General features: G+C 40.2%; 1 protein-coding gene across 2 annotated transcripts in view; it reads right to left on the bottom strand.

The window, feature by feature from the left end:
- Window positions 1-24,634, bottom strand: part of mcc (MCC regulator of WNT signaling pathway) — a 596,286-nt gene that overhangs the window by 137,582 nt on the left and 434,070 nt on the right. For both annotated transcript variants that reach the window (XM_028805279.2, XM_028805281.2), the window contains one exon: window positions 3,098-3,261. In XM_028805279.2, the coding sequence (XP_028661112.1) occupies window positions 3,098-3,261 (164 nt within the window). The remainder of the gene's footprint in view (window positions 1-3,097; window positions 3,262-24,634) is intronic.

Raw genomic sequence — 24,634 nt, 5'->3', positions numbered from 1 at the left:
CTGTTATCTCTGTCTTGTCATGGAGCACAGTTTAAACTTTTGAAAAAGAGACAAATGTTTTTTTGCAGTGTTTGAATAACGTTCCTGTCTCTCTACAACCTCCTGTGTTTCTGCGCAAATCTGTGACCCAAGCATGACAATATAAAAATAACCATATAAACATATGGTTTCTACTTCGCGGATTTTCTTATTTCGCGGGTGGCTCTGGAACGCAACCCCCGCGATGGAGGAGGGATTACTGTAAATACATTTAGGAACACACTAATATCCTAGCTCTTTGTACTAAACTTTATAGATGTCTTTAGTATGAAAGTTTAAATAAACAACTCAATCTGTGGGGAACTGGTTGGACATAATATAAATATGTTACAGATTCTTCAAAAGTTCTCATGGGTTACTGGCTTAGATGACTGACAATACAAACTAAACAGCAAGCAGATGAATGGCATTTAAAAACAAATATTAACCCACAAACTCTAACAATCACACATAACAGGTCAGTTAACTTAATATGCTTTATCTGTGACACATGGGGTAAAAATGGAGCACCAGGAAATGAACATACACATCGCCTGTTGACAGAAAAAGTGAGAACTGGAATCCAGGACTGCACCATCATGCCAACATTATTAAATATATTTAAAAACAATAATTTACAATGAAATGCACCGTTTTCAGTTCACAGATACCATCAGTGGAGTCTTATAACTTACTGAAGGGAACACTGGGAAATAAACAGGATGCAACTCCAATGTTTCAGATGTATAACAAAAAAAGAAAAATAATCAAAACCAAAAATAAACAGTGTTTAAAATCCATAGAGACCTAATAACCACCAAGGTCTGAGAGTGGATGTTTCAGGCTTGATGTATATCTTCACACAAGGTACACTTAGGAAGGATGGCCGATTTGTCTGAGCAAACAAACAAAGCTGAGAGAGCAGTGTATGAGCTGCTCTCGGAGAAGGCCTCAATCACGTAATAAGGTTAAAAATATTAAAATAAGAGTGCTAATTTCTTTTTTTTAAAAACAAAATACCAATGTAAAACAAAAAAGGGATAATGCAAACTATCTAAAGAAGAGTTACACCACAGCAAAGCATGTCACCTTGCTGTTCTTTGCACAAACAGACTTGAGCTCCTGCCTGTGTGAAAAGGCAGCTGACATATTTAACCAACATGTTAGTAATCCACAACATTCTTCATTCTCATCTCTCCTCTTTCAGTTTCTGGACTCTGGCATCTTCCACCCCAGCTGAAGTTTGCCACAATGCCTGTCCTGGTTCAAGGACGTCTCCTCCACAATCTTCACAAGGACCACCAAACTAGCTGAAGGGCAAGCCAGAATCCTTACTGGAACACCCAGCAGAGGCACAGTTTGCTTCAGACAGGTCTCAAAACAACCTGCTGGCTTTTGAGGGGAGCAGGCCTTTGGAATAGGGTACTGGCCACAAAACTGTAAAATCCCAAAACACTAGCAATTGCCCCCAACAGTGAAAATGATAACCTTGAAAAATGCTTAATTGTACATTGAGGTGGGTAATAATGAGATTCAAAATATTTCAAACAAATACAATAAGAAGTTACTAAATGAGGAGAATGCAGGGCATAATGGTGAAAATAGAACGACTGAGCCATAAGTTACAAGCACTGAACAAGGTTAAGATAAATTAGCAGGACCATCTAGAGTGGGCCTTGTGCCCTGTGTTGGCTGGGACTGGCTCCAGCAGACCCCCGTGACCCTGTAGTTAGGATATAGCGGGTTGGATAATGGATGGATGGATGGATCTAGAGTGGTGTTGGAAATGTTGAAGGCACTGGAAGGTCATGGAATTTAATGGTTTAAAGGCCAGTGTCACATATTTTTTAGTGATGGGATTGTGCTCATTCCAGTATACAAAGAAAATGGTGATGCATTAGAATGTGCGTCACGTCAAGCAATCAAGCTTTTGGAGCAGGTTTTGAAGGGGTATGAATTTAGTGACAGAGAAAGGTTTAGAGAACATACAGTACAAGGTTTCATACCTGGTAAGAAAACAACTAATGCAATCCTTCATCCATAATGTGAAGGGAAAAAATCTGCATTATACGTTTGAAAACCTGGAAAAGACATTTGACACGATGCTGCTAGAGGTGCTAAAGCAAGATTTGAGAAAGTTAGGTATGGATGAAAGATTAGTGTCTGAGGAAGCATGAATGGTGGTCAGGACAGCAAATGGGAATAGTGAAAGTTTTATGGTGAAGGTAGGGTTGATCCAGGGATTTGTTCTGAGTTCTAAAGTAGTACTATGTAGTGGTAAAGGCTGTGTACTTCAAACTCTGAGGCCGTGGGTACAAATACTGGCACTGTGTGGTCATGATCAAGTCACTTCACCTGTCTGTACTCCAACTGGAAAACAAGAAATGTAATTAATTGTACCTGGAATGTTGTAAGTCACCTTGGATAAAGGTGTCAGCCAAGTAATAAAAGTATCAAGTAAAGTAGGACACCTTCAAAAACATGAATTTCAGATTTGTTCAACAATTCTTACATTTTATCACTCTTTTGCAATTTTAGGGCCAGCCCCATGGAAATAATGTACTTTATACACTAGAGTTTATCATCAAGAGCATCATGGTTTGTCATTCCTTTTGTTCCTTACACTCACAAACACATAAAAATAATAATTTTGTCTTTACTACTGTGTAGTTTACAGTCCAGATGTGTTCTCTCGTCTACCCTATGAGGTTTGAAGTCAAAGATATCTGCTCCTGATGTAGCGACCATCACCAGATGGAAAGTGGCAGTAAAGTCTACATACAAAGCCTGTCCATCAGTTTGCTGTTTCTGCAAGAAGCTGTGCAAATGTTTATATCTGCTGCTGGTGCCATGAGTTATCATGAGCAAGAACGTCATTCTTTTACATTCACTTTTATTATTTATTCTCATTTACTCCACCATCAACATATCAAATGGAGTTTCTACAGTAGTCAAATTGAGACAAACAGTTTCAAGTTTTGGCTTCAAACACAAAAAAATTAGAAAATCATTGCAAATATGTTGATGGGTTTGTGTTAATTATTATTAAATCTAATAACTTCCTGATTTCTCCATTTACCTTAATAGCCAAGTCACAGTGTTCACTAGCAGTAGTGAGCTGCTCAATATGTCGGTCGACCTCAGCCACTGACAGGCTACAGCTGCTCTTCTTTCGTCCACATACCACATTCTCTAGGCCTGTCAGGACTCTCTGTAGCTCAGAATTTAGGTCACTACAGTTGTCTGGAAAAAATGAAAAAAAGAGAAACTATTAGCTCAACAAAGCATAAGGATCACATCAGTGGCGAGGATGAAATCAGATGTGCTTAGTGTTTTGGTTTAACATGCAATTTGTCTGAATTATTTCTAGACAGAAAAAAGATAAAAATAACTTGATCCTTAAAATAAATGTTTAGGTGAATGCTGCAAACCGTTTGATGAATAATTCAGATATCACAAATGCATCTACATAAAATGGAAAAATGGCATGGCTTGTATGGCAAGTGGTGTCATAAACTTCTACCTATTTAAATGTATTTACTTTTATTATGTTTGGGTGTGGTCATCTTGCTTGTTGTTAACATGGTCATTACCATCACACGGTGACTACATTGTTGCTTTACTTCATGCAGCAACAAAAAGACCAAGTTTTTTGATTTTTAAAATGATCTCTTGCAGTTTCTTTTTTTGGGGAAAGTTTTTGTCTGGGATCAGTTCTGACCTGTTGCTTTTTTCTCCACATTTTTTGAATTTTCATTTTATGTGTATTGCCCTTTTCTGTTTACTTTCTTTGTCTAAATCCTGGACTTCTGTTGTTGTCTTGCCAACAACACACTTATCCTGTTATCTCCCAATCTGTTTCATATGTTTTTCTTACATGGAAAGTGACGATTTTTCATCTGGCTAAAGTTGGTGGATCTTGAAATTGGACAGCCTATTCAGACCTTACCTGACATGCACTATACAAGGTGAGTCAAAATTATGTTAACATTTGAATGGCGGAAACATATGTGCAAGGTGATTTACAGGAATGTCTCAACCTGTTCGCCATCATTTTCAACACATGTACCATATGTGGCACATATTGTCCACAAAATTGTATATAAGTTGTGGCGGACAGCCGGCATGTTATCCTGGCCAGGCCGCCCCGGAAGTGGAAGGATGGGGGAAGGCACCTTTTTCAGGACACTGCCTCCATCAAAATGCTAGATGGCAGCTCCCCTGGAGTGCAGCGGTGCCCCGGATTCCCACAGGGCATCCTGGGACTTGGAGTCCAGTTTCTCAGCCCTGTTGGGTGCTGTGGGTGCTGCCAGAGGGAACTATGAAAGGACCTGGAAGTGCTTGGAAGTCATGCGGACGGAAGCCCCACAGTATTTCTGAGCTGATTAAAGATTTGGGATTCTCCATCTGACCCGGCCACATGGTAGCAAGAGCAGGAGCACTTCCAGGTCAAGAACTATATAAGGGACTGGTGGAGACCCAGCAAGTGAGCCGGAGTTGGGAGGTAGTTGACAGAGCTTGCTGGGAGGTGCGGAGGAAAAAAATGTATTGATTTGTTATGGGTTTATTTGTATATGGTGGCTGTGGTGCTTAAAAGGCACTTTGGAGAAAGAAGACTAATTAAAAAATCTTCTTATTGCTTTTACCCTGTGTCTACATTTGTCTGTTGGGTTTCATGGGGCAACAGCACCCTCAAGCGTTCTTACAAAGTATATACATAGCAGTACCATTAGTGTTAACATTATTTTGACTCACCCTGTATATAGACAATGGAAAAACAGAAGGAGTATATATTTAAGTGAATTGAAAAGAAAATTGAGAAGAGTGAAAAGTTAAACAACATATCTAGAGATCTTTTGGTCAGAATACTTTAGGAACAACAGATGAAGAACAAATCAGAAAGAGTGAAAGAGAAGGTCTACAGGATGGTAGTGAGACCAGCTATGTTATATGGGTTGGAGACGGTGGCACTAACCAGACAGCAGGAGACAGAGCTGGAGGTAGCAGAGTTAAAGATGCTAAGATTTGCACTGTGTGTGACGAGGATGGATAGGATTAGAAATGAGTACATTAGAGGGTTAGCTCAAGTTGGAAGGTTGAGAGACAAAGTCAAAGAGGCGAGATTGTGTTGGTTTGGACATGTGCAGAGGAGAGATGCTGGGTATATCGGGAGAAGGATGCTAAGGATAGAGCTGCGAGGGAAGAGGAAAAGAAGAAGGCCTAAGCGAAGGTTTATGGATGTGGTGAGAGAGGACATGCAGGTGATGGGTGTAACAGAGCAAGATGTGGAGGAGAGAAAGATATGGAAGAAGATGATCCGCTGTGGTAACTCCTAATGGGAGCAGCCGAAAGAAGAAGAACAAGATGAAGAACAAATAGGACATTCACTTATATCCTTGAATACTTATTCAACATTTTGATGCAAATTAGTGACATCCAAAAATTGCTTTTATATCTTCTTGTATAATATGCTACTGTGGCTGTCCATTTGTATGTCCAGGATTTTAAATCACCTGTAGCTTGCAAACCATTTGACCTATTGACTTAAAATTTGGTACACATAGACTACGTGACGGCTACTGTCCGCTTTAGGGGTGATGATTGACCTCCAAGGTCAAAGGGCAACCCAGGAAGGTCAAGGTCAACAATCAAATAACCTGTAGCCTGAAATTTAGTACACATATACAGTACCACGCTGAAACTCTGCACTACAGTTTTATATTAAAACTGAAGAGTTTTGGAATTATTACTCTTTTTGTTTTTATTTTATTGTAGAATCAACTCTTGGCAGCAGCCAGCAGGGTGGCTGTGCAGCGCATGTGTATGGGCGCCGTTCTCATCCCTACCACCTTCACTGTCACTTCCCCTACCTCTTCATATCTTAAATCATTCTTGAGGCAGATTGAACACTTAAGTGCCAGCTTAAGTGAAAAATTAAGGAAAACGTACTAAATAACTGCAACACAAACACTGACTTAATCAGTTTTAATGCGAAAAGATGCCAATGAAAGAAGAGAAGAAGCAGGCCACTAGGGTGGAGAAAAGAAGAGCTGCTCAGAAAGCAGCAAGCAAGTGCATCAACCTCTTAGCAAACGAATGCTAAACGTACAGTGAAAGAGAATGAAAACTAGGAATGCTCAAGTCAAGTGTATTCATTTCATGCTATCGTGCAGTGCACCGTTACTGGTGCATCATAATGTATGTATGTATCCGGAATAAATATACATACGGTTGTTATTATGATCAGAGCACAGACATTTTTGGTTTTGTTCCATGCATTCAATTAACTACCACCGTGCATGGTCAGTGGAGTTTTATTTCAAATAATAAGCTCAACAGTCATTCAACTACAATATTTGTTTCAGGTTTTGCTTCAGTTCAAAAATGCACGTTCTCTTTTATGTAGTACTCTGCACTGCAATAAAAAAATCAACAAAATAGCACTCAGTTACTAATTATGTATATAAGAAGAAAAATAACAATACTTATGTCCATTGATACCAATGACCTTTCAGATTCAGCTGCAAATATAGTGGGCCATTAAAGTGTATGGCAGATCTGGTTTTTGAGATGATGTCAGTCAGTCATTTTCCAACCCGAGATGATGTGAAATCTAAAAATTATATTGTGCACTGACTGCCAAGACAGACAGAAAAGAAGAAGCTGAATAAACTTGGACATGGATAATGCAGTATGACATGCTAGGGTCAAATAATAAAAAGTCAAAACAACAGTGTGGCTAAAACAATAAATCAATGAAAATCAAAGTCAAAAATAATGTGCTAGAATTACTTACCAAAATAGTCAAAATTCCATTCACAAAATCACTACAGATCCAGAAACAATGCCAACCTTTATACCATCACACTAGTGACCTCACCAGTCACAACCTCCCATTGTCATGTAGTAAAAACAGCCATAGCAACCAGAAGCAAATAAGGAAAACCATAAGGAAAACAAAACCGCCTGGGCGCCAAGCCACAAAATATTCTAAACAAAAGGAAAAATGAACCAAGATACTGTAAGTAAGTTGATTACAAAATTGAATGCTTGTATTCAGAAACCCCAAAAAAGAAGAAAACAACACCAGAATATGTGAAAAAACGTTCAAATTCATGACACCCATATGTGAGGGTGACACAGTCAACTTTAATAAATATGATTTTACTGTTTTATTAAGTTTACATAATGTTTGTCTGTAGGTTGGTCGTCTTCTACACTTGAATATATTACCTTACACTTCTCAGACTGGCTGTGAAGTGCAGTAAAATAAGTAACCTTTCTCCCCAGGCATGTCTCACAGCTCAACAAGCTTGGTGGTATAACACTCACTTGTTAAAGTATCTGTGGTAGAGTTAGAGAGTTCATGGATCCAATATCTATATAAATGAACACTGCAGACAGTGTTACAGAATTGGAGAACAGTGTGAGAGATGGTGCATCCTCAATTCATGCTTGCCTTGTACCTGATGGCCTCTTGTAATCCTGTACTGAAATAAGCATCTTCACAAAATAAACTGATGAATACTTTCATTATTGAAAAAAACAGATGAAAAAGTGAAAATAATGTTAACACCAAGATGGAACATCATTTTTAAAAGTATATGTTCTCTTACCATAGCTTCTATCTATCTATCTATCTATCTATCTATCTATCTATCTATCTATCTATCTATCTATCTATCTATCTATCTATCTATCTATCTATCTATCTATCTATCTATCTATCTATCTATCTAATAAATTATGAGCGTACTGAGAACTAGAAGCTAGAAGTTCCATCCATCCATCCATTATCTAACCCGCTATATCCTAACTACAGGGTCACGGGGGTCTGCTGGAGCCAATCCCAGCCAACACAGGGCGCAAGGCAGGAAACAAGCCCTCTGCAGGGCGCCAGCCCACCGCAGAGCTGGAAGTTTCTTAAGCAATTTATACTGACTAATAATGGTAAACATGAGTTATTTGTAACATTTAGAGCAGAACAACAGATCTGTTAATTTTTTATTGTACATTATAAAAAGAATTAAAAACAGACAATGCTAGGAAATTGTACTTTAAACCACAAGTCTGAAAATTTCATTCATCATTTGACTCACAATGTAACCTGAGGAAGTTATTTTAACTGCCTGTGCTTCAAGTGTAAAAAAATTGTAACCCACTGTAAATTATTCCAGTCTTCTAAGTCACCTTGGGCAGAGTCATCTGCCATATCAACGCTTGGCTAAACGTTTGCTTTACCTTTGATTTTTTTATTTTTCTTTGCTAATGAATTTGCCCTTACGTTTCAAGTAAAAAAAAAAATTCAAATATGTTCCCGTGTTAATATGTGTTACATCAACAAAAATGCCAATAATGATGTCCAAATGGGTGAAACTCAGAGTAAATGTACTATAATAAAATTTGGCTGGCAGTATAAATGAAAGCTTAATATGTGTTACAGGAAACTTTTAATTTGAATTCCTGCTACACTATGAGTCACAAAGACCAGATGTGAAAAAGTTTAATAAAAAAAGAGCTAACAGTCACTCAGGTTACTGCAAAAAAAATTTTTTTGGTCCAAAGAACAATCAAACTTTTAAGAAACCGTACAGAACATAGTGACATTCTTACCTTCAAGTCTGACCAACATGCACCAACCTACCATTCTCAAAAACAATAATAGATCAGAATTTATTAAAATACATAACTGAATTTTAGCTGGTGTGCTTCTTGCCTCTGTCTCATGGTAACATGTCTCTTACTTTTCAATAAAATACAGAACCTTCTTGTTGTCTGCTTGAAAATCTTTTGAGTTTTAATGTTATTATATCTTTGAGTATTTAAAGTTATTTATGAATGTGCTTGGTACATCTATATAATGAATACATTATGGATGGGCTGTTTGTCCACTCCCTGCCCTCATGTTTGTCCACTCCCTGCCCTCAACTCAAATCACTTTGTTCTTCTCATAGTTTTGTATTATGCAAACTTCTTAGATGACTTCACAACTTCTGAATGTCTAATATTTTAATTTGTTTTAGCCCTTTGACCAGCAATACAGCCTCTACAGTGAGGCATTGCAAGCTACCACGAAGTTTCTTGCATGTATTCATACCCAATGAGTTGTAGGTCTATGCCTGTTCAAATCAACTTCAAAAAGATTTTAATTCAAAGTTTAGTAAGACAAGGCCACGCTTAATGTTCTTTTCATTCCGTAATGCCTGTAATATCAATACAGGAAAGGAAAAGGGCTATGGGCATGTTGTATGTCATGTGTCAGAGTTGCTAGGCACTATAGATTGAGCTGCTAAACTTTGTCTCAACTGTAGGTAAGGTTTCATCAGGGTAGCAGGACAGGTGACCGTCCAGGATTATTTGGCCGTACTTGAGTGACCACACCAGAGCAGGATTGATGACTCAGACTCACCCATCTTGGAGACATTCAAATGTGTTCCTGAAACTACTGGTGGGCACAATGACTACACTGGTGATAGGACAGTGAGAGACCAGCATTAAGCTGATGGCTTTAGAGAAGGTCCGTCTGTTAAAGGCCATCTGCTCACAGCTTCTAGATGTCTGACCCTACAGAAGGAAAATGCCCCAAAATTTTAGAAATGTTCAATGTTTATCTTATTAAATTAATTGAAGAAAAGAAATGAACAAAAATGAGCAAATTCTAAAATGTTCTCAGAAGAGACAAAATTAAAAACTAAATCGCAAATACTATTCAGTCAACAAAGCGTACACAATTTTCTTCTTCTTCGTTTGGTTGCTCTTGTTAGGGGTTGCCACAGCGGATCATCTTCTTCCATATCTTTCTGTCCTCTGCATCTTGTTCTGTTACACCCATCACCTGCATGTCCTCCCTCACCACACCCATAAACCTTCGCTTAGGCCTTCCTCTTTTCCTCTTCCCTGGCAGCTCTATCTTTAGCATCCTTCTCCCGACATACCCAGCATCTCTCCTATGCACATGTCCAAACCAATGCAATCTCGCCTCTCTGACTTTGTCTCCTAACCGTCCAACTTTGAGCTGACCCTCTAATGTACTCATTTCTAATCCTGTCCATCCTCGTCACACCCAGTGCAAATCTTAGCATCTTTAACTCTGCTACCTGCAGCTCTGTGTCCTGCTTTCTGGTCAGTGCCACCGTCTCCAGGCCATATAACATAGCTGGTCTCACTACGGTCCTGTAGACCTTCCCTTTCACTCTTGCTGATACCCGTCTGTCACAAATTACTCCTGACACTCTTCTCCACCCACTCCACCCTGCCTGCACTCTCTTTTCTTTTTCACCTCTCTTCCACAATCCCCATTACTCTGTACCGTTGATCCCAAGTATTTAACTCATCCACCTTCTCCAACTCTACTCCCTGGATCCTCACCATTCCACTGACCTCCTTCTCATTTACACACATGTATTATGTCTTGTTCCTACTGACCTTCATTCCTCTCCTCTCTAGAGCATATCTCCACCTCTCCAGGGTCTCCTCAACCTGTCTAATCTCATCTGTTAACCTGTCCATCACCATTGCAAATAAGAAAGGGCTCAGGGCCGATCTTTGATGTAATCCCACCTCCACGTTGAATGCATCCGTCGCTCCTACCGCAGACCTCACCACTGTCACACTTCCCTCGTACAGATCCTGTACAACTCTTATGTACTTCTCTGCCACTCCTGCCTTCCTCATACAATACCACAGCTCCTCTCAAGGCACCCTGTCATATGCTTTCTCCAGGTCCACAAAGACACAATGCAACTCCTGGCCTTCTCTAATAATAACACAATAACACCCTATATACTAAATACTAAAACAAATCAAAGGTAAATCCAAAAAAATAAAAACAAGCTTTTGAATCTACATGAAAAATACCCAAATGAAAATCATCAAAGAACAAATAAAACTTACAAAATAGATGGAAACAATAAAAGGGATCTGAAGAACAAAAGGAATGGATAACTAATGCCTCAGAAAGGAAATGAAGTCGTTAGTTGGTTTAAATATGGCACTCCAGGTCACACAAATTGAATGACAGTGGGGGAAAAGGAGTGGAGGAAGAAATACACAAAGGAGAAAACATAAAAAATAAAAACATTTGGTACATCAGAAAAAGATTTAGGTGCTTCATAGTCACTTACAATATATTTTGTCCTTTTTTTACCCACAGATCAGAAAGAAATGACTGGAATGAAGTTTTGTGCTCAAGCCCGATGTCCCACCTCTGACTCCTCCACTTATGGTTCTCCAACATAAATAATCCACCAAGGTCATTGTTCATTCAAGGACCAATCATTTAGGGAGACACATTGGTTTTGCCAGACAAAGAGTGACTTTTACACCATTCGTTAACTTATTTAATGACTTTTAAACAGGAATATTCAGTAGTTCCCCAAATCTTTATGTGTGGTTTGTCTCTTATAAGATCAGAATGTGGTACAATTCTTTACATACATTTCTTTTACAAAAGCAATACAGGTAAGTTAAGTGAATTGTTTAGGGTCACAGAGCAAACTGGAGTTGGAAAAATGAACTACCACACTTCCCTACTAAGTAAGCTAGAACTGGATAATGTGCCTTATAGAAACCTTGACTGAAGAATGCTTAACAAAGCACAGTAGTTTTTAGATACATAAATATTTAAAGGCTTTTGACCCTATGTTGCTTAAAATTCTTTTTGGTTTTTGCAGATTGAACAAAACTAGTGTAATCTGCAATAAACATATCCAGCAAAATCATGCCATCTTATTACAAAAAGTTCAATTAACTACAGAAATCTACTGTTAATTAACACACTGGTAGAAATGAAAGCTTGTAGCTAAATGGGGTCAGTATAAACCAGCACGGAAAAAAAAATGTAATGAGTAATTTTGAAGCGAGGATCTTTTATCTTCCAATAAATAAGCAGATAGCAAAAGACTCTAATTCTAGGCTCTAATGAACTAATGGCATTTAATGCTGGGCTGTAAAACTCTTACATTTTAAGCTACAACTTTATTACTGTATATGGAGAGTGCTGTTACAGTATTGTCTGGTTTTCCTCCCTGGCTTTAGTTGCTTTACCCATTATTTGTTTAATTTGTTGTCTTTCAAGAATTCTTTTATGATTTATGTACTTGAACATTTATATTATATTTTTATTTTCCTTCTTTGTTCATTTTATTGTTTCTTGTGCTAACATCCTTAGCGTTTTTTATCAAAAAAACATGTAAAAAGTGTTACATTTTTTGGCTTGAAAATTCACATTTTTATTAAACCTCATGATACAAATAATACTAATACTACTACTAATAATACTACTACTATGAACAGTACACTGCACATGTGCGAGTGACACTTTCGGATTCCCAGAGTCACTTTCAGTTTCACTGATTGTTTCAATTTCACTGCCTGAAGACTGATTCACTTTGTTATCACTGCTGATGACAGGCGTTTCTTAAGAGACATCATTATGAGGCAAGGAGAAGACGCATCTGCACCATTGCCCAGGTAATACTCGGGCCAGACACTTACGCAAGACATGCCTATACAGTTGACTCTTCACTAACACTGTTGGCACTTTTACGGCCCGAGTAAACCTTGGGTTTTATGCGGGATGCGTCTTTACCATTGCCCGAGTGACACTTGGCACTAATGCTTTTAATACTCTTTTTACAGCCTGAGTAACCCTCGGGTCTAATGCTAGGGAGGTTAATGATATTCCTGGTCTTTTATCTGTTGAGTCAAAGGGAATGGGGCCCCTGACAATGTGGCTGTTTTAATTGCCACAATACTGCTGCTGAGTTATTTATTTGTCTGTTCTTGTAGACAAATCCAACTCATTTTGGATTCCCTAGATTTCTTTTTTTTTTTTTTGGTAAGTCCTTGTTTTGTTTTTTTTAATTCTTCAGGTTTTAAACACTAGCTCTTGTCTCTGGTTTTTGATTGTTGGAGTTTGGACTAGGTGATGTTTTCTTTTGTTTTGCCTCTTTTAGATAACTTACTGTTCACTATTGACTTTTGATTTTTTGCTCTTTATTATTGATGAAACTTAACCATTCTAATAAACTCTTTAATAATTATAGAATATTATTTTGTTATTTTGTTTTTTTTTTTTACAGTTTCTCTCTCCCATATAAATGTTATCCCTGACTGTTACTTCACGAGGCCTATCCAGTATGTTACGAGCACAGGCCTGATTCTAAGATTCAGGCCTGGTTTTGTGTTTCACAATTCCTGCATTATAACAAGCACCAGGTGTAGCAATCCCCACTGAGGATTTACTCATTACGAGACTGAAACTTAAAGCCATTCGATTTCATTCCTTGCACCAAGTCCATCCTGTGTACACTCACCTTCTGTTTCATAAATGCCATATGTCAACCAAGACCAAGATGATCAGATTCTTAAAAAGTACTAACTCACAAGCTGTCAGATATATGAACTTGACCTAAACAGTTTTCCATGGTAATTTGATGAATATATCTAAGTACGTTTTTGTTAAATTGGTTGTTTGGGGTTGATGGGGAATTCAGATTACTATTGCCTTTATAATTCACGTTTATATTGAGGTTTTTTTTTATTATGGACAATCTTAACCAAATTCCACGCGACTAGAATAGTTATGGAAATATATAATAGGTGTATATGATAAAAAGTGTGATACTTCACATTTTCAAGAAAGCACAGAATCTTAAAAGTACCCAAATGCATAGGTGAAGCAGTGGCCAGTGTGCTTAAACTGTTACAAGACTGTCTTTCTCAAATTATGATAATCGAGTATACAAGATATTCAGATAAGTTGTTAAGATGATTGGTGATCAGTGCTGAGTGAACCTCACAGAATTTGCTTCTGCTCAAGTCTAGCAAAATTACAGAAATCTTTGTGAAGTTCACAGACCTCTGTGAAATACATCAAAGTCAAATGGACAAGAGGAGCTGAACTAGCTCTGAGTTGGATTATAATGGTGCACTGGTCTTTTAAGTGTCCCTGAGGGCAAAGGGGAGTCTTCCAACAATTCTTGATTGATTATTGTGACCAAATATGTGATCTGAGCTGTGAGGCAGCAGTCCTAGGTAAGTTAAATTTTGACTATGTAGAATACAATAGATCAAAATATAAATTCACAGCTAACTTTTAAAAACTACACACTTTACCACAACCAAATGAATTTGACAATAGTAATGAAAAGAATAGCATTGTTTTTGAATGTATCATTTCTTGAGACAAAGACATTAAGTCCCATTTTACATTCATCTAAATGAAATTAAATTTTCAAGTGTAAACTTCAGATTAACTTAAGTAGAAGGGACAACTGGGCAATAATGCTTTGTAAGAAATATTTTATTACAAAGCCATCCTGGCTCTGCTGAGGTAAGCAGTCCCATCCTGTGATGAGAGGGAGCGCTGACGCTAACATTGTCTTCTCTTTCCTCATCTGCAGCCAAAAGAAAGTGCCTAAGAAAAATGACTGACCCAGCTCACCACCCAGCAAAATACATAAAAATCAGCCACAAACTAGCAATAAGTAAATAAAATATAGATATGGGGCACACATTAGCCATTCCCTGAAGCAGAGGTGTGGGACTGGCTCATTACATTGTTTGGCTTGGCACACAGCGGGAACATCTTTTTTATTTCCCATGTATCTTGCTTATGCATCACACTTTCTTCTTCCAACAAGAATAAGGAAACTTGTAATTAGTGATACATCTTTTGTTTTTAATATTGCACAGTAAGCCTTGTGTTTGCTGATGAGTGGGAAAGGGAAGGCTCCTTTAAGGTCATTGCTGAACATGTGGCTAATTTGTATACACAATTAGCCATACGGCGCTGTATTGCCAGCCACAGTGATCAGTGTTATATATCCATTGGCAGTCCTACTAATACTGCAAGTTTTTTTTTTAATGCATGCAGAATGGAAACCTGGCAGTGTTTTTCCACCTTTGGGGCTTTGGGACATATTTTTACCTTTTTAAGTTCACTGACAACTCACATACAGCAATCAAAGAGCCCAGGGGATTGAAATGAGCATGATTGCAGTTAAAGACGGGGAAAACTATTCCACAGTACTGTTTGTTGGACAGAATGGAAGGGAGTGGTTTCAGTGCATCTAATTTTTTTTTCCTCGTGTGCTTGTGACGCAGCAATGGCCAAGTCAGCAACAGTCTTACAATAGGCATGCATAAAAGTTCTGCGAATGGCTACTACAGCTCTGTGATGTCACATTGGCTTTGCAAAAGCATCATGGGGAGCTTGGAAAAAAATGTTCAATTAAGCCAGCTGCATTTCTACAGAAATATCCAGCAAACAAGGTCACTAGTGCTAAGAAAGATGCTTTGACAAATTTAGCCAATTAACACTATTGGTGATTACAAGACATATACACGTGGCAAGAGTTAAAAGTTCCTAAGATAAAATAAAAATGCTACACACAAACATAAGTATTATCAAACAGTTTTACCTACTAAACTTCTCAAAAAACTGAGGAGCCTATCTCTAATTAAAAAAAATCACAGTTTAAAATATTCTGCTCAAATGGACTAGATTTAATTAACAAAAATAGCAAAAAAAGAGCATTTATGGAATTGTAAATTTCAAAATTCAATTCTTGGGACGTGGAATGTCACCTCTCTGAAGGGGAAGGAGCCTGAGCTAGTGTGCGAAGTTGAGAGGTTCCGGCTAGATATAGTCGGACTCACCTCGACGCACAGCTTGGACTCTGGAACCAATCTCCTTGAGAGGGGCTGGACTCTGTACCACTCTGGAGTTGCCCCCGGTGAGAGGCGCCGAGCGGGTGTGGGTATACTTATTGCCCCCCCGACTTGCAGCCTGTACATTGGGGTTTACCCCGGTGGACGAGAGGGTAGCCTCCCTTCGCCTTCGGGTGGGGGGACGGGTCCTAACTGTTGTTTGTGCGTATGCACCGAACAGCAGTTCGGAGTACCCACCCTTTTTGGAGTCCCTGGAGGGGGTGCTAGAGGGCATACCTTCTGGGGACTCCCTCATTCTGCTGGGAGACTTCAATGCTCACGTGGGCAATGACAGTGAGACCTGGAAGGGTGTGATTGGGAGGAATGGCCCCCCCGATCTGAACCCGAGCGGTGTTTTGTTATTGGACTTCTGTGCTCGTCACGGATTGTCCATAACGAACACCATGTTCAAGCATAGGGGTGTTCATATGTGCACTTGGCACCAGGACACCCTAGGCCTGAGTTCGATGATCGACTTTGTGGTCGTGTCGTCTGACTTGCGGCCACATGTCTTGGACACTCGGGTGAAGAGACTGGCGGAGCTGTCAACTGATCACCACCTGGTGGTGAGTTGGCTTCGATGGTGGGGGAGGATGCCGGTCAGGCGTGGTAGGCCCAAACGTGTTGTGAGGGTCTGCTGGGAACGTCTGGCAGAGCCCCCTGTCAGAAGTAGCTTCAACTCCCACCTCCGGCAGAACTTCGACCATGTCCCGAGGGAGGTGGGGGACATCGAGTCCGAATGGGCCATGTTCCGTGCCTCTATTGTTGAGGCGGCTGACCGGAGCTGTGGCCGTAAGGTGGTCGGTGCCTGTCGTGGCGGCAATCCCCGAACCCGTTGGTGGACACCGGTGGTGAAGGATGCCGTCAAGCTGAAGAAGGAGTCCTACAGGACCCTTTTGTCCTGTGGGACCCTGGAGGCAGCTGATAGGTACCGGCAGGCCAAGCGGAATGCGGCTTTGGTGGTTGCTGAGGCAAAAACTCGGGCGTGGGAGGAGTTTGGGGAGGCCATGGAGAACGACTTTCGGACGGCTTCGAGGAGATTCTGGTCCACCATCCGGCGTCTCAGGAAGGGGAAGCAGTGCAGTGTCAACACTGTATATGGTGGGGATGGTGCGCTGCTGACCTCGACTCGGGACGTTGTGGGTCGGTGGGGGGAGTACTTCGAAGACCTCCTCAATCCCATTAACATGCCTTCCAATGAGGAAGCAGAGCCTGGGGACTCAGAGGTGGGCTCCCCCATCTCTGGGACTGAGGTCACCGAGGTGGTCAAAAAACTCCTTGGTGGCAGGGCCCCGGGGGTGGATGAGATACGCCCGGAGTTCCTCAAGGCTCTGGATGTTGTAGGACTGTCTTGGTTGACACGCCTCTGCAACATCGCATGGACATCAGGGACAGTGCCTCTGGATTGGCAGACTGGGGTGGTGGTCCCCCTCTTTAAGAAGGGGGACCGGAGGGTGTGGTCCAACTACAGAGGGATCACACTCCTCAGCCTCCCTGGAAAAGTTTATTCAGGGGTCCTGGAGAGGAGGGTCCGTCGGATAGTCGAGCCTCGGATTCAGGAGGAACAGTGTGGTTTTCGTCCTGGTCGCGGAACAGTGGACCAGCTCTATACCCTTAGCAGGGTCCTGGAGGGTGCATGGGAGTTTGCCCAACCAGTCTACATGTGTTTTGTGGACTTGGAAAAGGCATTCGACCGTGTCCCTCGGGGAATCCTGTGGGGGGTACTCCGAGAGTATGGGGTACCGGCCCCCCTGATAAGGGCTGTTCGGTCCCTGTACGATCGGTGCCAGAGCTTGGTCCGCATTGCCGGCAGTAAGTCGAACCCGTTTCCAGTGAGAGTTGGACTCCGCCAGGGCTGCCCTTTGTCACCGATTCTGTTCATAACTTTTATGGACAGAATTTCTAGGCGCAGCCAGGGCGTTGAGGGGGTCCGGTTTGGTGGGCTCAGGATTGGGTCACTGCTTTTTGCAGATGATGTTGTCCTGTTTGCTTCATCAGGCCATGATCTTCAGCTCTCTCTGGATCGGTTCGCAACCGAGTGTGAAGCAGCTGGAATGAGAATCAGCACCTCCAAATCCGAGACCATGGTCCTCAGCCGGAAAAGGGTGGAGTGCCCTCTCAGGGTTGGTAGCGAGATCCTGCTTCAAGTGGAGGAGTTCAAGTATCTCGGGATCTTGTTCACGAGTGAGGGAAGAATGGAGCGTGAGATCGACAGGCGGATCGGTGCGGCATCCGCAGTAATGCGGGCGCTGCATCGGTCTGTCGTGGTGAAAAAGGAGCTGAGCCGCAAGGCGAAGCTCTCAATTTACCAGTCGATCTATGGTCCTACCCTCACCTATGGTCATGAACTATGGGTAGTGACCGAAAGAACGAGATCGCGAATACAAGCGGCTGAAATGAGTTTCCTCCGCAGGGTGTCTGGGCTTTCCCTTAAAGATAGGGTGAGAAGCTCAGTCATCCGGGAGGGGCTCAGAGTAGAGCCGCTGCTCCTCCGCATCGAGAGGAGTCAGATGAGGTGGCTCGGGCATCTGATCAGGATGCCTCCTGGACGCCTCCCTGGTGAGGTGTTCCGGGCACGTCCAACCGGGAGGAGGCCCGGGGAAGACCCAGGACACGCTGGAGGGACTATGTCTCTCGACTGGCCTGGGAACGCCTTGGGATTCTCCCGGAAGAGCTAGAAGAAGTGGCCGGGGAGAGGGAAGTCTGGGCATCTCTGCTCAAGCTGCTGCCCCCGCGACCCGACCTCGGATAAGCGGGAGACAATGGATGGATGGATGGAAATTTCAATTCAGGTGAAAACTGCTCTTAACAATTTAGAATAAATTTTCATATAAATATACAGTATAGATGCAAATGAAAATAATATATAATGTATGCAAATGTTATCAGTTACAGTTAAGCAGATGCCTGGTTCTACAAAGAAAGACAATAACTTTTGACTTCACAATGCCCAAGTGTCATGAGTTAAATGCCTAAACATGTTACTTTAGTGTGTATATTTTCAAATGTAGCTGCACTTACTGTATGTCTGCCAAATGGTTCAAATTATAATTGCGCTTGTAACTCTGGAAGCAAATCCTGAGATGAGGACATACAGTATGAGTACACCTTAAATCTGACAAGAGAAAAGCTTAGAAGGTAACTTATGACAATAGAGTGGAGCCACATACAGTATATGAAATTCAGAGCAGTTGGAAAAAAATGAAGCACAGCTTTTTTTTTTAGAACATAACTGTCAAACTGGAAAAGGTACGTCTTCTGAGTGGAAGCATTCCAACATTTTTCTTTGTTTCAGTAAAAGTACATTTTTCACATGTTCAAGAAAGGAAGCAATTACACCATCCAGAGACAGAAGTCACACATTTTTTTAACATCATGGTGTGCTGCTTAACATATACACACAGCAAACATTACATAAAGAGAATATGAACACAAACACAATACATTGCAAAGTTTTACCAACTGCACCTGGCTTTGGAAAGACAACTATCCCACACCTCAGTTCTTCTAGGTGTTCAAATCTTTTGCTTATAATAACTAACTCTCAATGCTAATGATAGCTCTCAGGCTTTAATTTCACAGGATGATGGATTACTTCTCTGTTCAGCATAATATATTTCTTGGATCAAAATTAAAGACAGATGGAGTCAAGATGGAGCTGCAGTAGTGCAAGTGGCGTTGGAACACATATTAATAAGTATGAGATATACAGTACAATTTAAGGTCTAGGTTTAAATTGTTATAAGAAAAGAACAAAACAATAGCTACTATTCACAAGCCTTGTGATTTCAGGCTGAACTAGTACCAAAAAGGTCCTGAATTCTTAAATAAAAGGCATGAGGCCTACAAAATCACTTAAAGGGAAAGGGTAACTGGCAAAACCCTGGCCCAAATAAATAAATATTTAAATATTTCATTAAAAAACAGAACCAGAAAGGTATAAACTAATAATTAACAAAAACAAGCAAGTTAATCTTGAAAGAAATGAGCAAGAATGAAGTGTCAAAACCAGACAATCCAAACAAAAAAGGCTGAAACACTAACAAAGCTGAAATAAAAGGTGGGAATCACGAGAAAGGGGAGTGGAACAACAATAAAAAAGAAAAGATTTGGTAATGCCTAAAGAAAGAACTGAGGAAATCAGGTAGAATATATAGGGCTAGTGAGGTAATACTCTATATATATAATTACAAGGAGAGGAACTGGGATAAAATTACAAATAAAACAAAATATATGTGAACAGTTTTGACTAGAGCAGGCCACTCATCCCACTAAGCATGTTAGTCCTATTCACTTAGCTTCACCAGAATGACATAAAGTCAAGTTTTTAACATCACTAAAGTACTACTATCTATCACACTACTTGTGTGTTCATGATTCTTTGTATGAGGAACAACTTTCTAAAGTTTGAGTGAAATCACCACTCGTTTTCATCTGGGCCCCTGGGCTCTTGTTGAAAAATGTATTTTAATGTAACAGCATTCATAATTTTAAACACTTCAATCAGGTCATCACTTAATCTCTGACTGCCTAAATTAAAATGTTTTAACTCTTTCAATTGCAGTTCATATCTTATAGCCCTGAAATTAGTTTAGTTGTTCTTCACTCGAGTTTCTCTAGCAGTGCTACATGGCACTGCTAAGTCTTTTTTGTAATTTGGAGATGAAAACTGCACACAGTGCTCCAAGTGAGGCTTCAGTAGTGTGTTAAATAGCTAAATCATAACTTTCCTTGACTTGGAGTCAGCATATCGAGGTATATAACCTAATATCCTATTAGCCCTCTCATCCACCTACTATACACTGTGTGGATGTAGAAATGGACAAGTTGATAGAAGAAGATGAAGGAAACAAGGATGAGATTGCATTTAAATAGCGCTTTTCAAGACACTCAAAGCACTTTACAAAGAGAGGGGGGAACAACTTCAGCTACCACCAATATGCAGTATCCTCCTGAATGATGCAACACCAGCTATCTTGCATCAGTATGCTCACCACACATTACTTATTAAGTGGTGAGAAATTGAGAGAGATAGTTGGCCAATTAGAGACGGAAATGATCAGAGCATGATGGGAAATTTAACCAGGACATTGAGAAACACCCTACTTCATATGAAACATGCCCAGGGATCTTTTATGACCACAGAGTGTCAGGACCTTGCTTTTACGTCTCATACAAAAAATGTGCTGGAGCAATAGGATCCATTATCAGATCACAGAGTATGTGCCTCTGCTGGATCCAACAACACCTTTTCCTGCAGCAACCCAAGCTTGTCCTAGATGTTCTCCATTCCAAGTACTGGCCTGGCCCTAACATGCTTAGCTTCAAGTGGATTACCTGTTCTGAAGTACATGTGGTATGGCTGCTGAGACTTCAAGGTTCCTCTTATAAGGTGTACAATCATGTTTTGATCCCCCATTGTGTATTCAAAACACTTTACCTTACTACATGTAATATTTCATTTTTATTTACATTAATTTTTATCTGCCACAAATCTGCCCAATATAAAATTTGTCTGATGTGGAAGATAAGACTGCCTCTTCTGGGAAATAACTTCAAGAGTACACCAAGGGAAGGATTTGGAAGTGACACCAGTTATAACAATGTATTGTTTTTACAGTGACAAGAGGAAATGTGTTGTGTTGCAGCTCTCTTTTTTAGTTTTAAAGAAGTTTATTAAGGAAATTCAAGAGCGTTCCAATCCACAGCTCTGTGCATTTCTTCAGGCACGGTGAGTAAATGAAAGAACGCAAACGCAACACATCATATCCCCATGGCTTTTTATTTGTCAAGTAATGTTTTGTCAAGGGTCTATCTTTACCTCAGGAGGCTGAATGAGGAATACTTTAATTTTAAAAATAAAACCTGCCCTTGAACCACAACTACAGCTGGGATTTCAAAGCAGGTAAGATTGCAGGACTATGAATTTGCCTGTTGTCTCTGATTTGAAGATCATTGATCAGATTACTAAAATAAGAAAAAAAAAAATCTTAAAAGCACTCCAGAGTAAACATCACAGGTGGTGCAAAGATGGTCTTTTAGGTTAGCCATTTTTGAAATAAAGCATTGATAACAGGTATATTCCAGAATTTTCAACTTGAGGTTAAAGATTTTCAGTTGGGCCTGGGCTTTGCTTCTGAACTTCCATTGTTAATTGCTTACAATGACAAAAATCCAAAATACAGAAATTTAATCAAAAAACAGTAGACTAATACTTGCTCTTCTTGTATGCTCTATTTTACCCAAAAAGCTCAATTTTGTGATGTATTTAGAGTTTCCAAATAACACACTCGGATAGACAGTTTTAGAGACAAGCTGAATATAAAGGGTACTATCAGAGATGAGCCTCAGGGCCCTGTCTGACAACAGTGATGAATACATAGACAGGCAGACAGACAGACAGCCACATCTATCTATCTATCTATCTATCTATCTATCTATCTATCTATCTATCTATCTATCTATCTATCTATCTATCTATCTATCTATCTATCTATCTATCTATCTATCTATCTATCTATTAGTGAATGACTCTTTATGAGCATGATGCAGCAGAAACAAAATACAACCCCATTAGTGATTTCATCACAGTTTACATTTGGAAAAACTGATGGACATTCTTAATGTGGTCAGAGCCCAAGAGGATATCAAAAGATTTAGAAGTTTCCCTTGGGTAAAAGGCACAACGTTATTTAGCAAACATTTAAGAGAAAGACACATCTGTTAACCATTAATCAGGATGAGTTCCATCAGTAACTCCACATGTAGACAGATTGCTGCTAAGATGTACAGTATGTGAGTTAACCCAATGTAAAGACTTTAAACAAGACTTATAACTGCTTCACAGGCATGGTTACAAAAGAAAAACCCATAAGTGTCCAAGCCATAGTTTTCCATGGTTTACATTCACTAAAGGGAAGTGGTTTAACATAAAAGCTCAAAACTAGGAGGAATGTAGTGATCTTATAGTCAATTTCTTTTTCAGCAACTTGAATCTGGGAGACCTGCCTGGAAACAGATTACAATAACAGTCACAAAGCCCAAGAATGTTAGAATGTTCTTGTGTTATGGCAGTTCTCTTCAAATGAACTCTGTCTGTCTGGGATCCTGAACAACATAAACAGTATGTGAAAAGCAAAAATACATTTCATAATACATTGTTTATGCTGTAATATGCATTATGATAGAATAGTTTCACAATACACAACACAGTGTAGTTTTTCCATATTACCCATCCATCCATCCATCCATTATCCAACCTGCTATATCCCAACTACAGGGTCACGGGGGTCTGCTGGAGCCAATCCCAGCCAACACAGGGCGCAAGGCAGGAAACAAACCCTGGGCAAGTCGCCAGCTCACCACAGGGCGCACACACACATACACAACCACACACCAAGCACACACTAGGGCCAATTTAGAATCACCAATCCACCTAACCTGCATGTCTTTGCACTGTGGGAAGAAACCGGAGTACCTGGGAGAAACCCATGCAGACACGGGGAGAACCCGGGAAGCGAACCCAGGTCTACTAACTGCGAGGCAGCAGTGCTACCCACTGTGCCACCGTGCTGCCCCGTATTTCCATATTATTATACTGTAAATACTGTGTAAATCTCATTATGCTCTAGTAAAGCAGTTCAAAGTCACAACATGTTGCTCATTACAGGAAATAAAGTGAAAAGGAGAGATATTAAAAAAAAACTAATCTGCAACAGCTATATAAGTAGATTTTTGTTGACGTTATTGTTAAGGGCATGACCATTCTAGTAGGTATGCTGGGACTAGTTTGAAGTGAAGACAGGAAAGGGGTGTAGCCAGGAGCAAAAGTGACATGTTTGTCTGTTTTCCTTGAACTAAGAAACACACAAAAGGACCAGGAAATGTGACTTCAGTCTATTCCCCTTTATAAAAACACACCCACACAAGTCATTAATGTATTTTAAGACCTAGATGACATTACACTTCTGCCTTGGGCCACATCTAATCTTATGAACAGTGTGTTACCATACAATCTATGTCCTCCCTCGACAATAAATTGTCTTTTTTAAAGTTAACCAAAACTCACACTTTGTTTTATGCTGATATTTCATAGTATCCAGTTATATATCCATCCATCCATTAACCAACCCACTATATCCTAACTACAGGGTCACGGGGGTCTGCTGGAGCCAATCCCAGCCAACACAGGGTGCAAGGCAGGAAACAAACCCCAGGCAGGGCGCCAGCCCACCGCAGGGCACACACACCCACACACCAAGCACACACTAGGGACAATTTAGGATCGCCAATGCACCTAACCTGCATGTCTTTGGACTGTGGGAGGAAACTGGAGCACCCGGAGGAAGCCCACGCAGACACTTGGAGAACATGCAAACTCCACGCAGGGAGAACCTGGGAAGTGAACCCAGGTCTCCTTACTGCGAGGCAGCAGCACTACCCACTGCGCCACTGTGCCGCCCAGTTATATATAGCTCCTTTAATTATTTGGTGTTTTTTTGGTATTTGGTACACTGTATTTATATAATCCTGAATCAGATACATTTACAATTGTGTTATAACTATTTTCAATTACTAACCATGTTCATGCACAACTGAGCCGTCTTAGGTTATAAACTGTTGGATTTACAATAATTCCAAATCCTCCTATTACAGTGTTTGGAGTTATTGTGGATGGGATTTGGCTGTTTACTGATAAACGTACATATTTTCTACACTGCGTTGTTGACATTTTGATTAATTTTGCTCAGCTAGCTGATGCCTAATGTATCTACCAAAACTCAATGGGAAAATTATACCTAACTTTAACTAAAACTGGAAAAAATCTATTTTCTTTGCATGGAACTGTGTTTGAATGGTGTATTATATGTCTCTCTATTATATAAAAAAATTTTGGGACAAG

This window comes from Erpetoichthys calabaricus, chromosome 7 (assembly GCF_900747795.2).
Source record: "Erpetoichthys calabaricus chromosome 7, fErpCal1.3, whole genome shotgun sequence".
NCBI lineage: Eukaryota > Metazoa > Chordata > Cladistia > Polypteriformes > Polypteridae > Erpetoichthys > Erpetoichthys calabaricus.
Note: the sequence above shows the minus strand (reverse complement) of the source record. Positions and strands in the feature narration are given on the sequence as shown.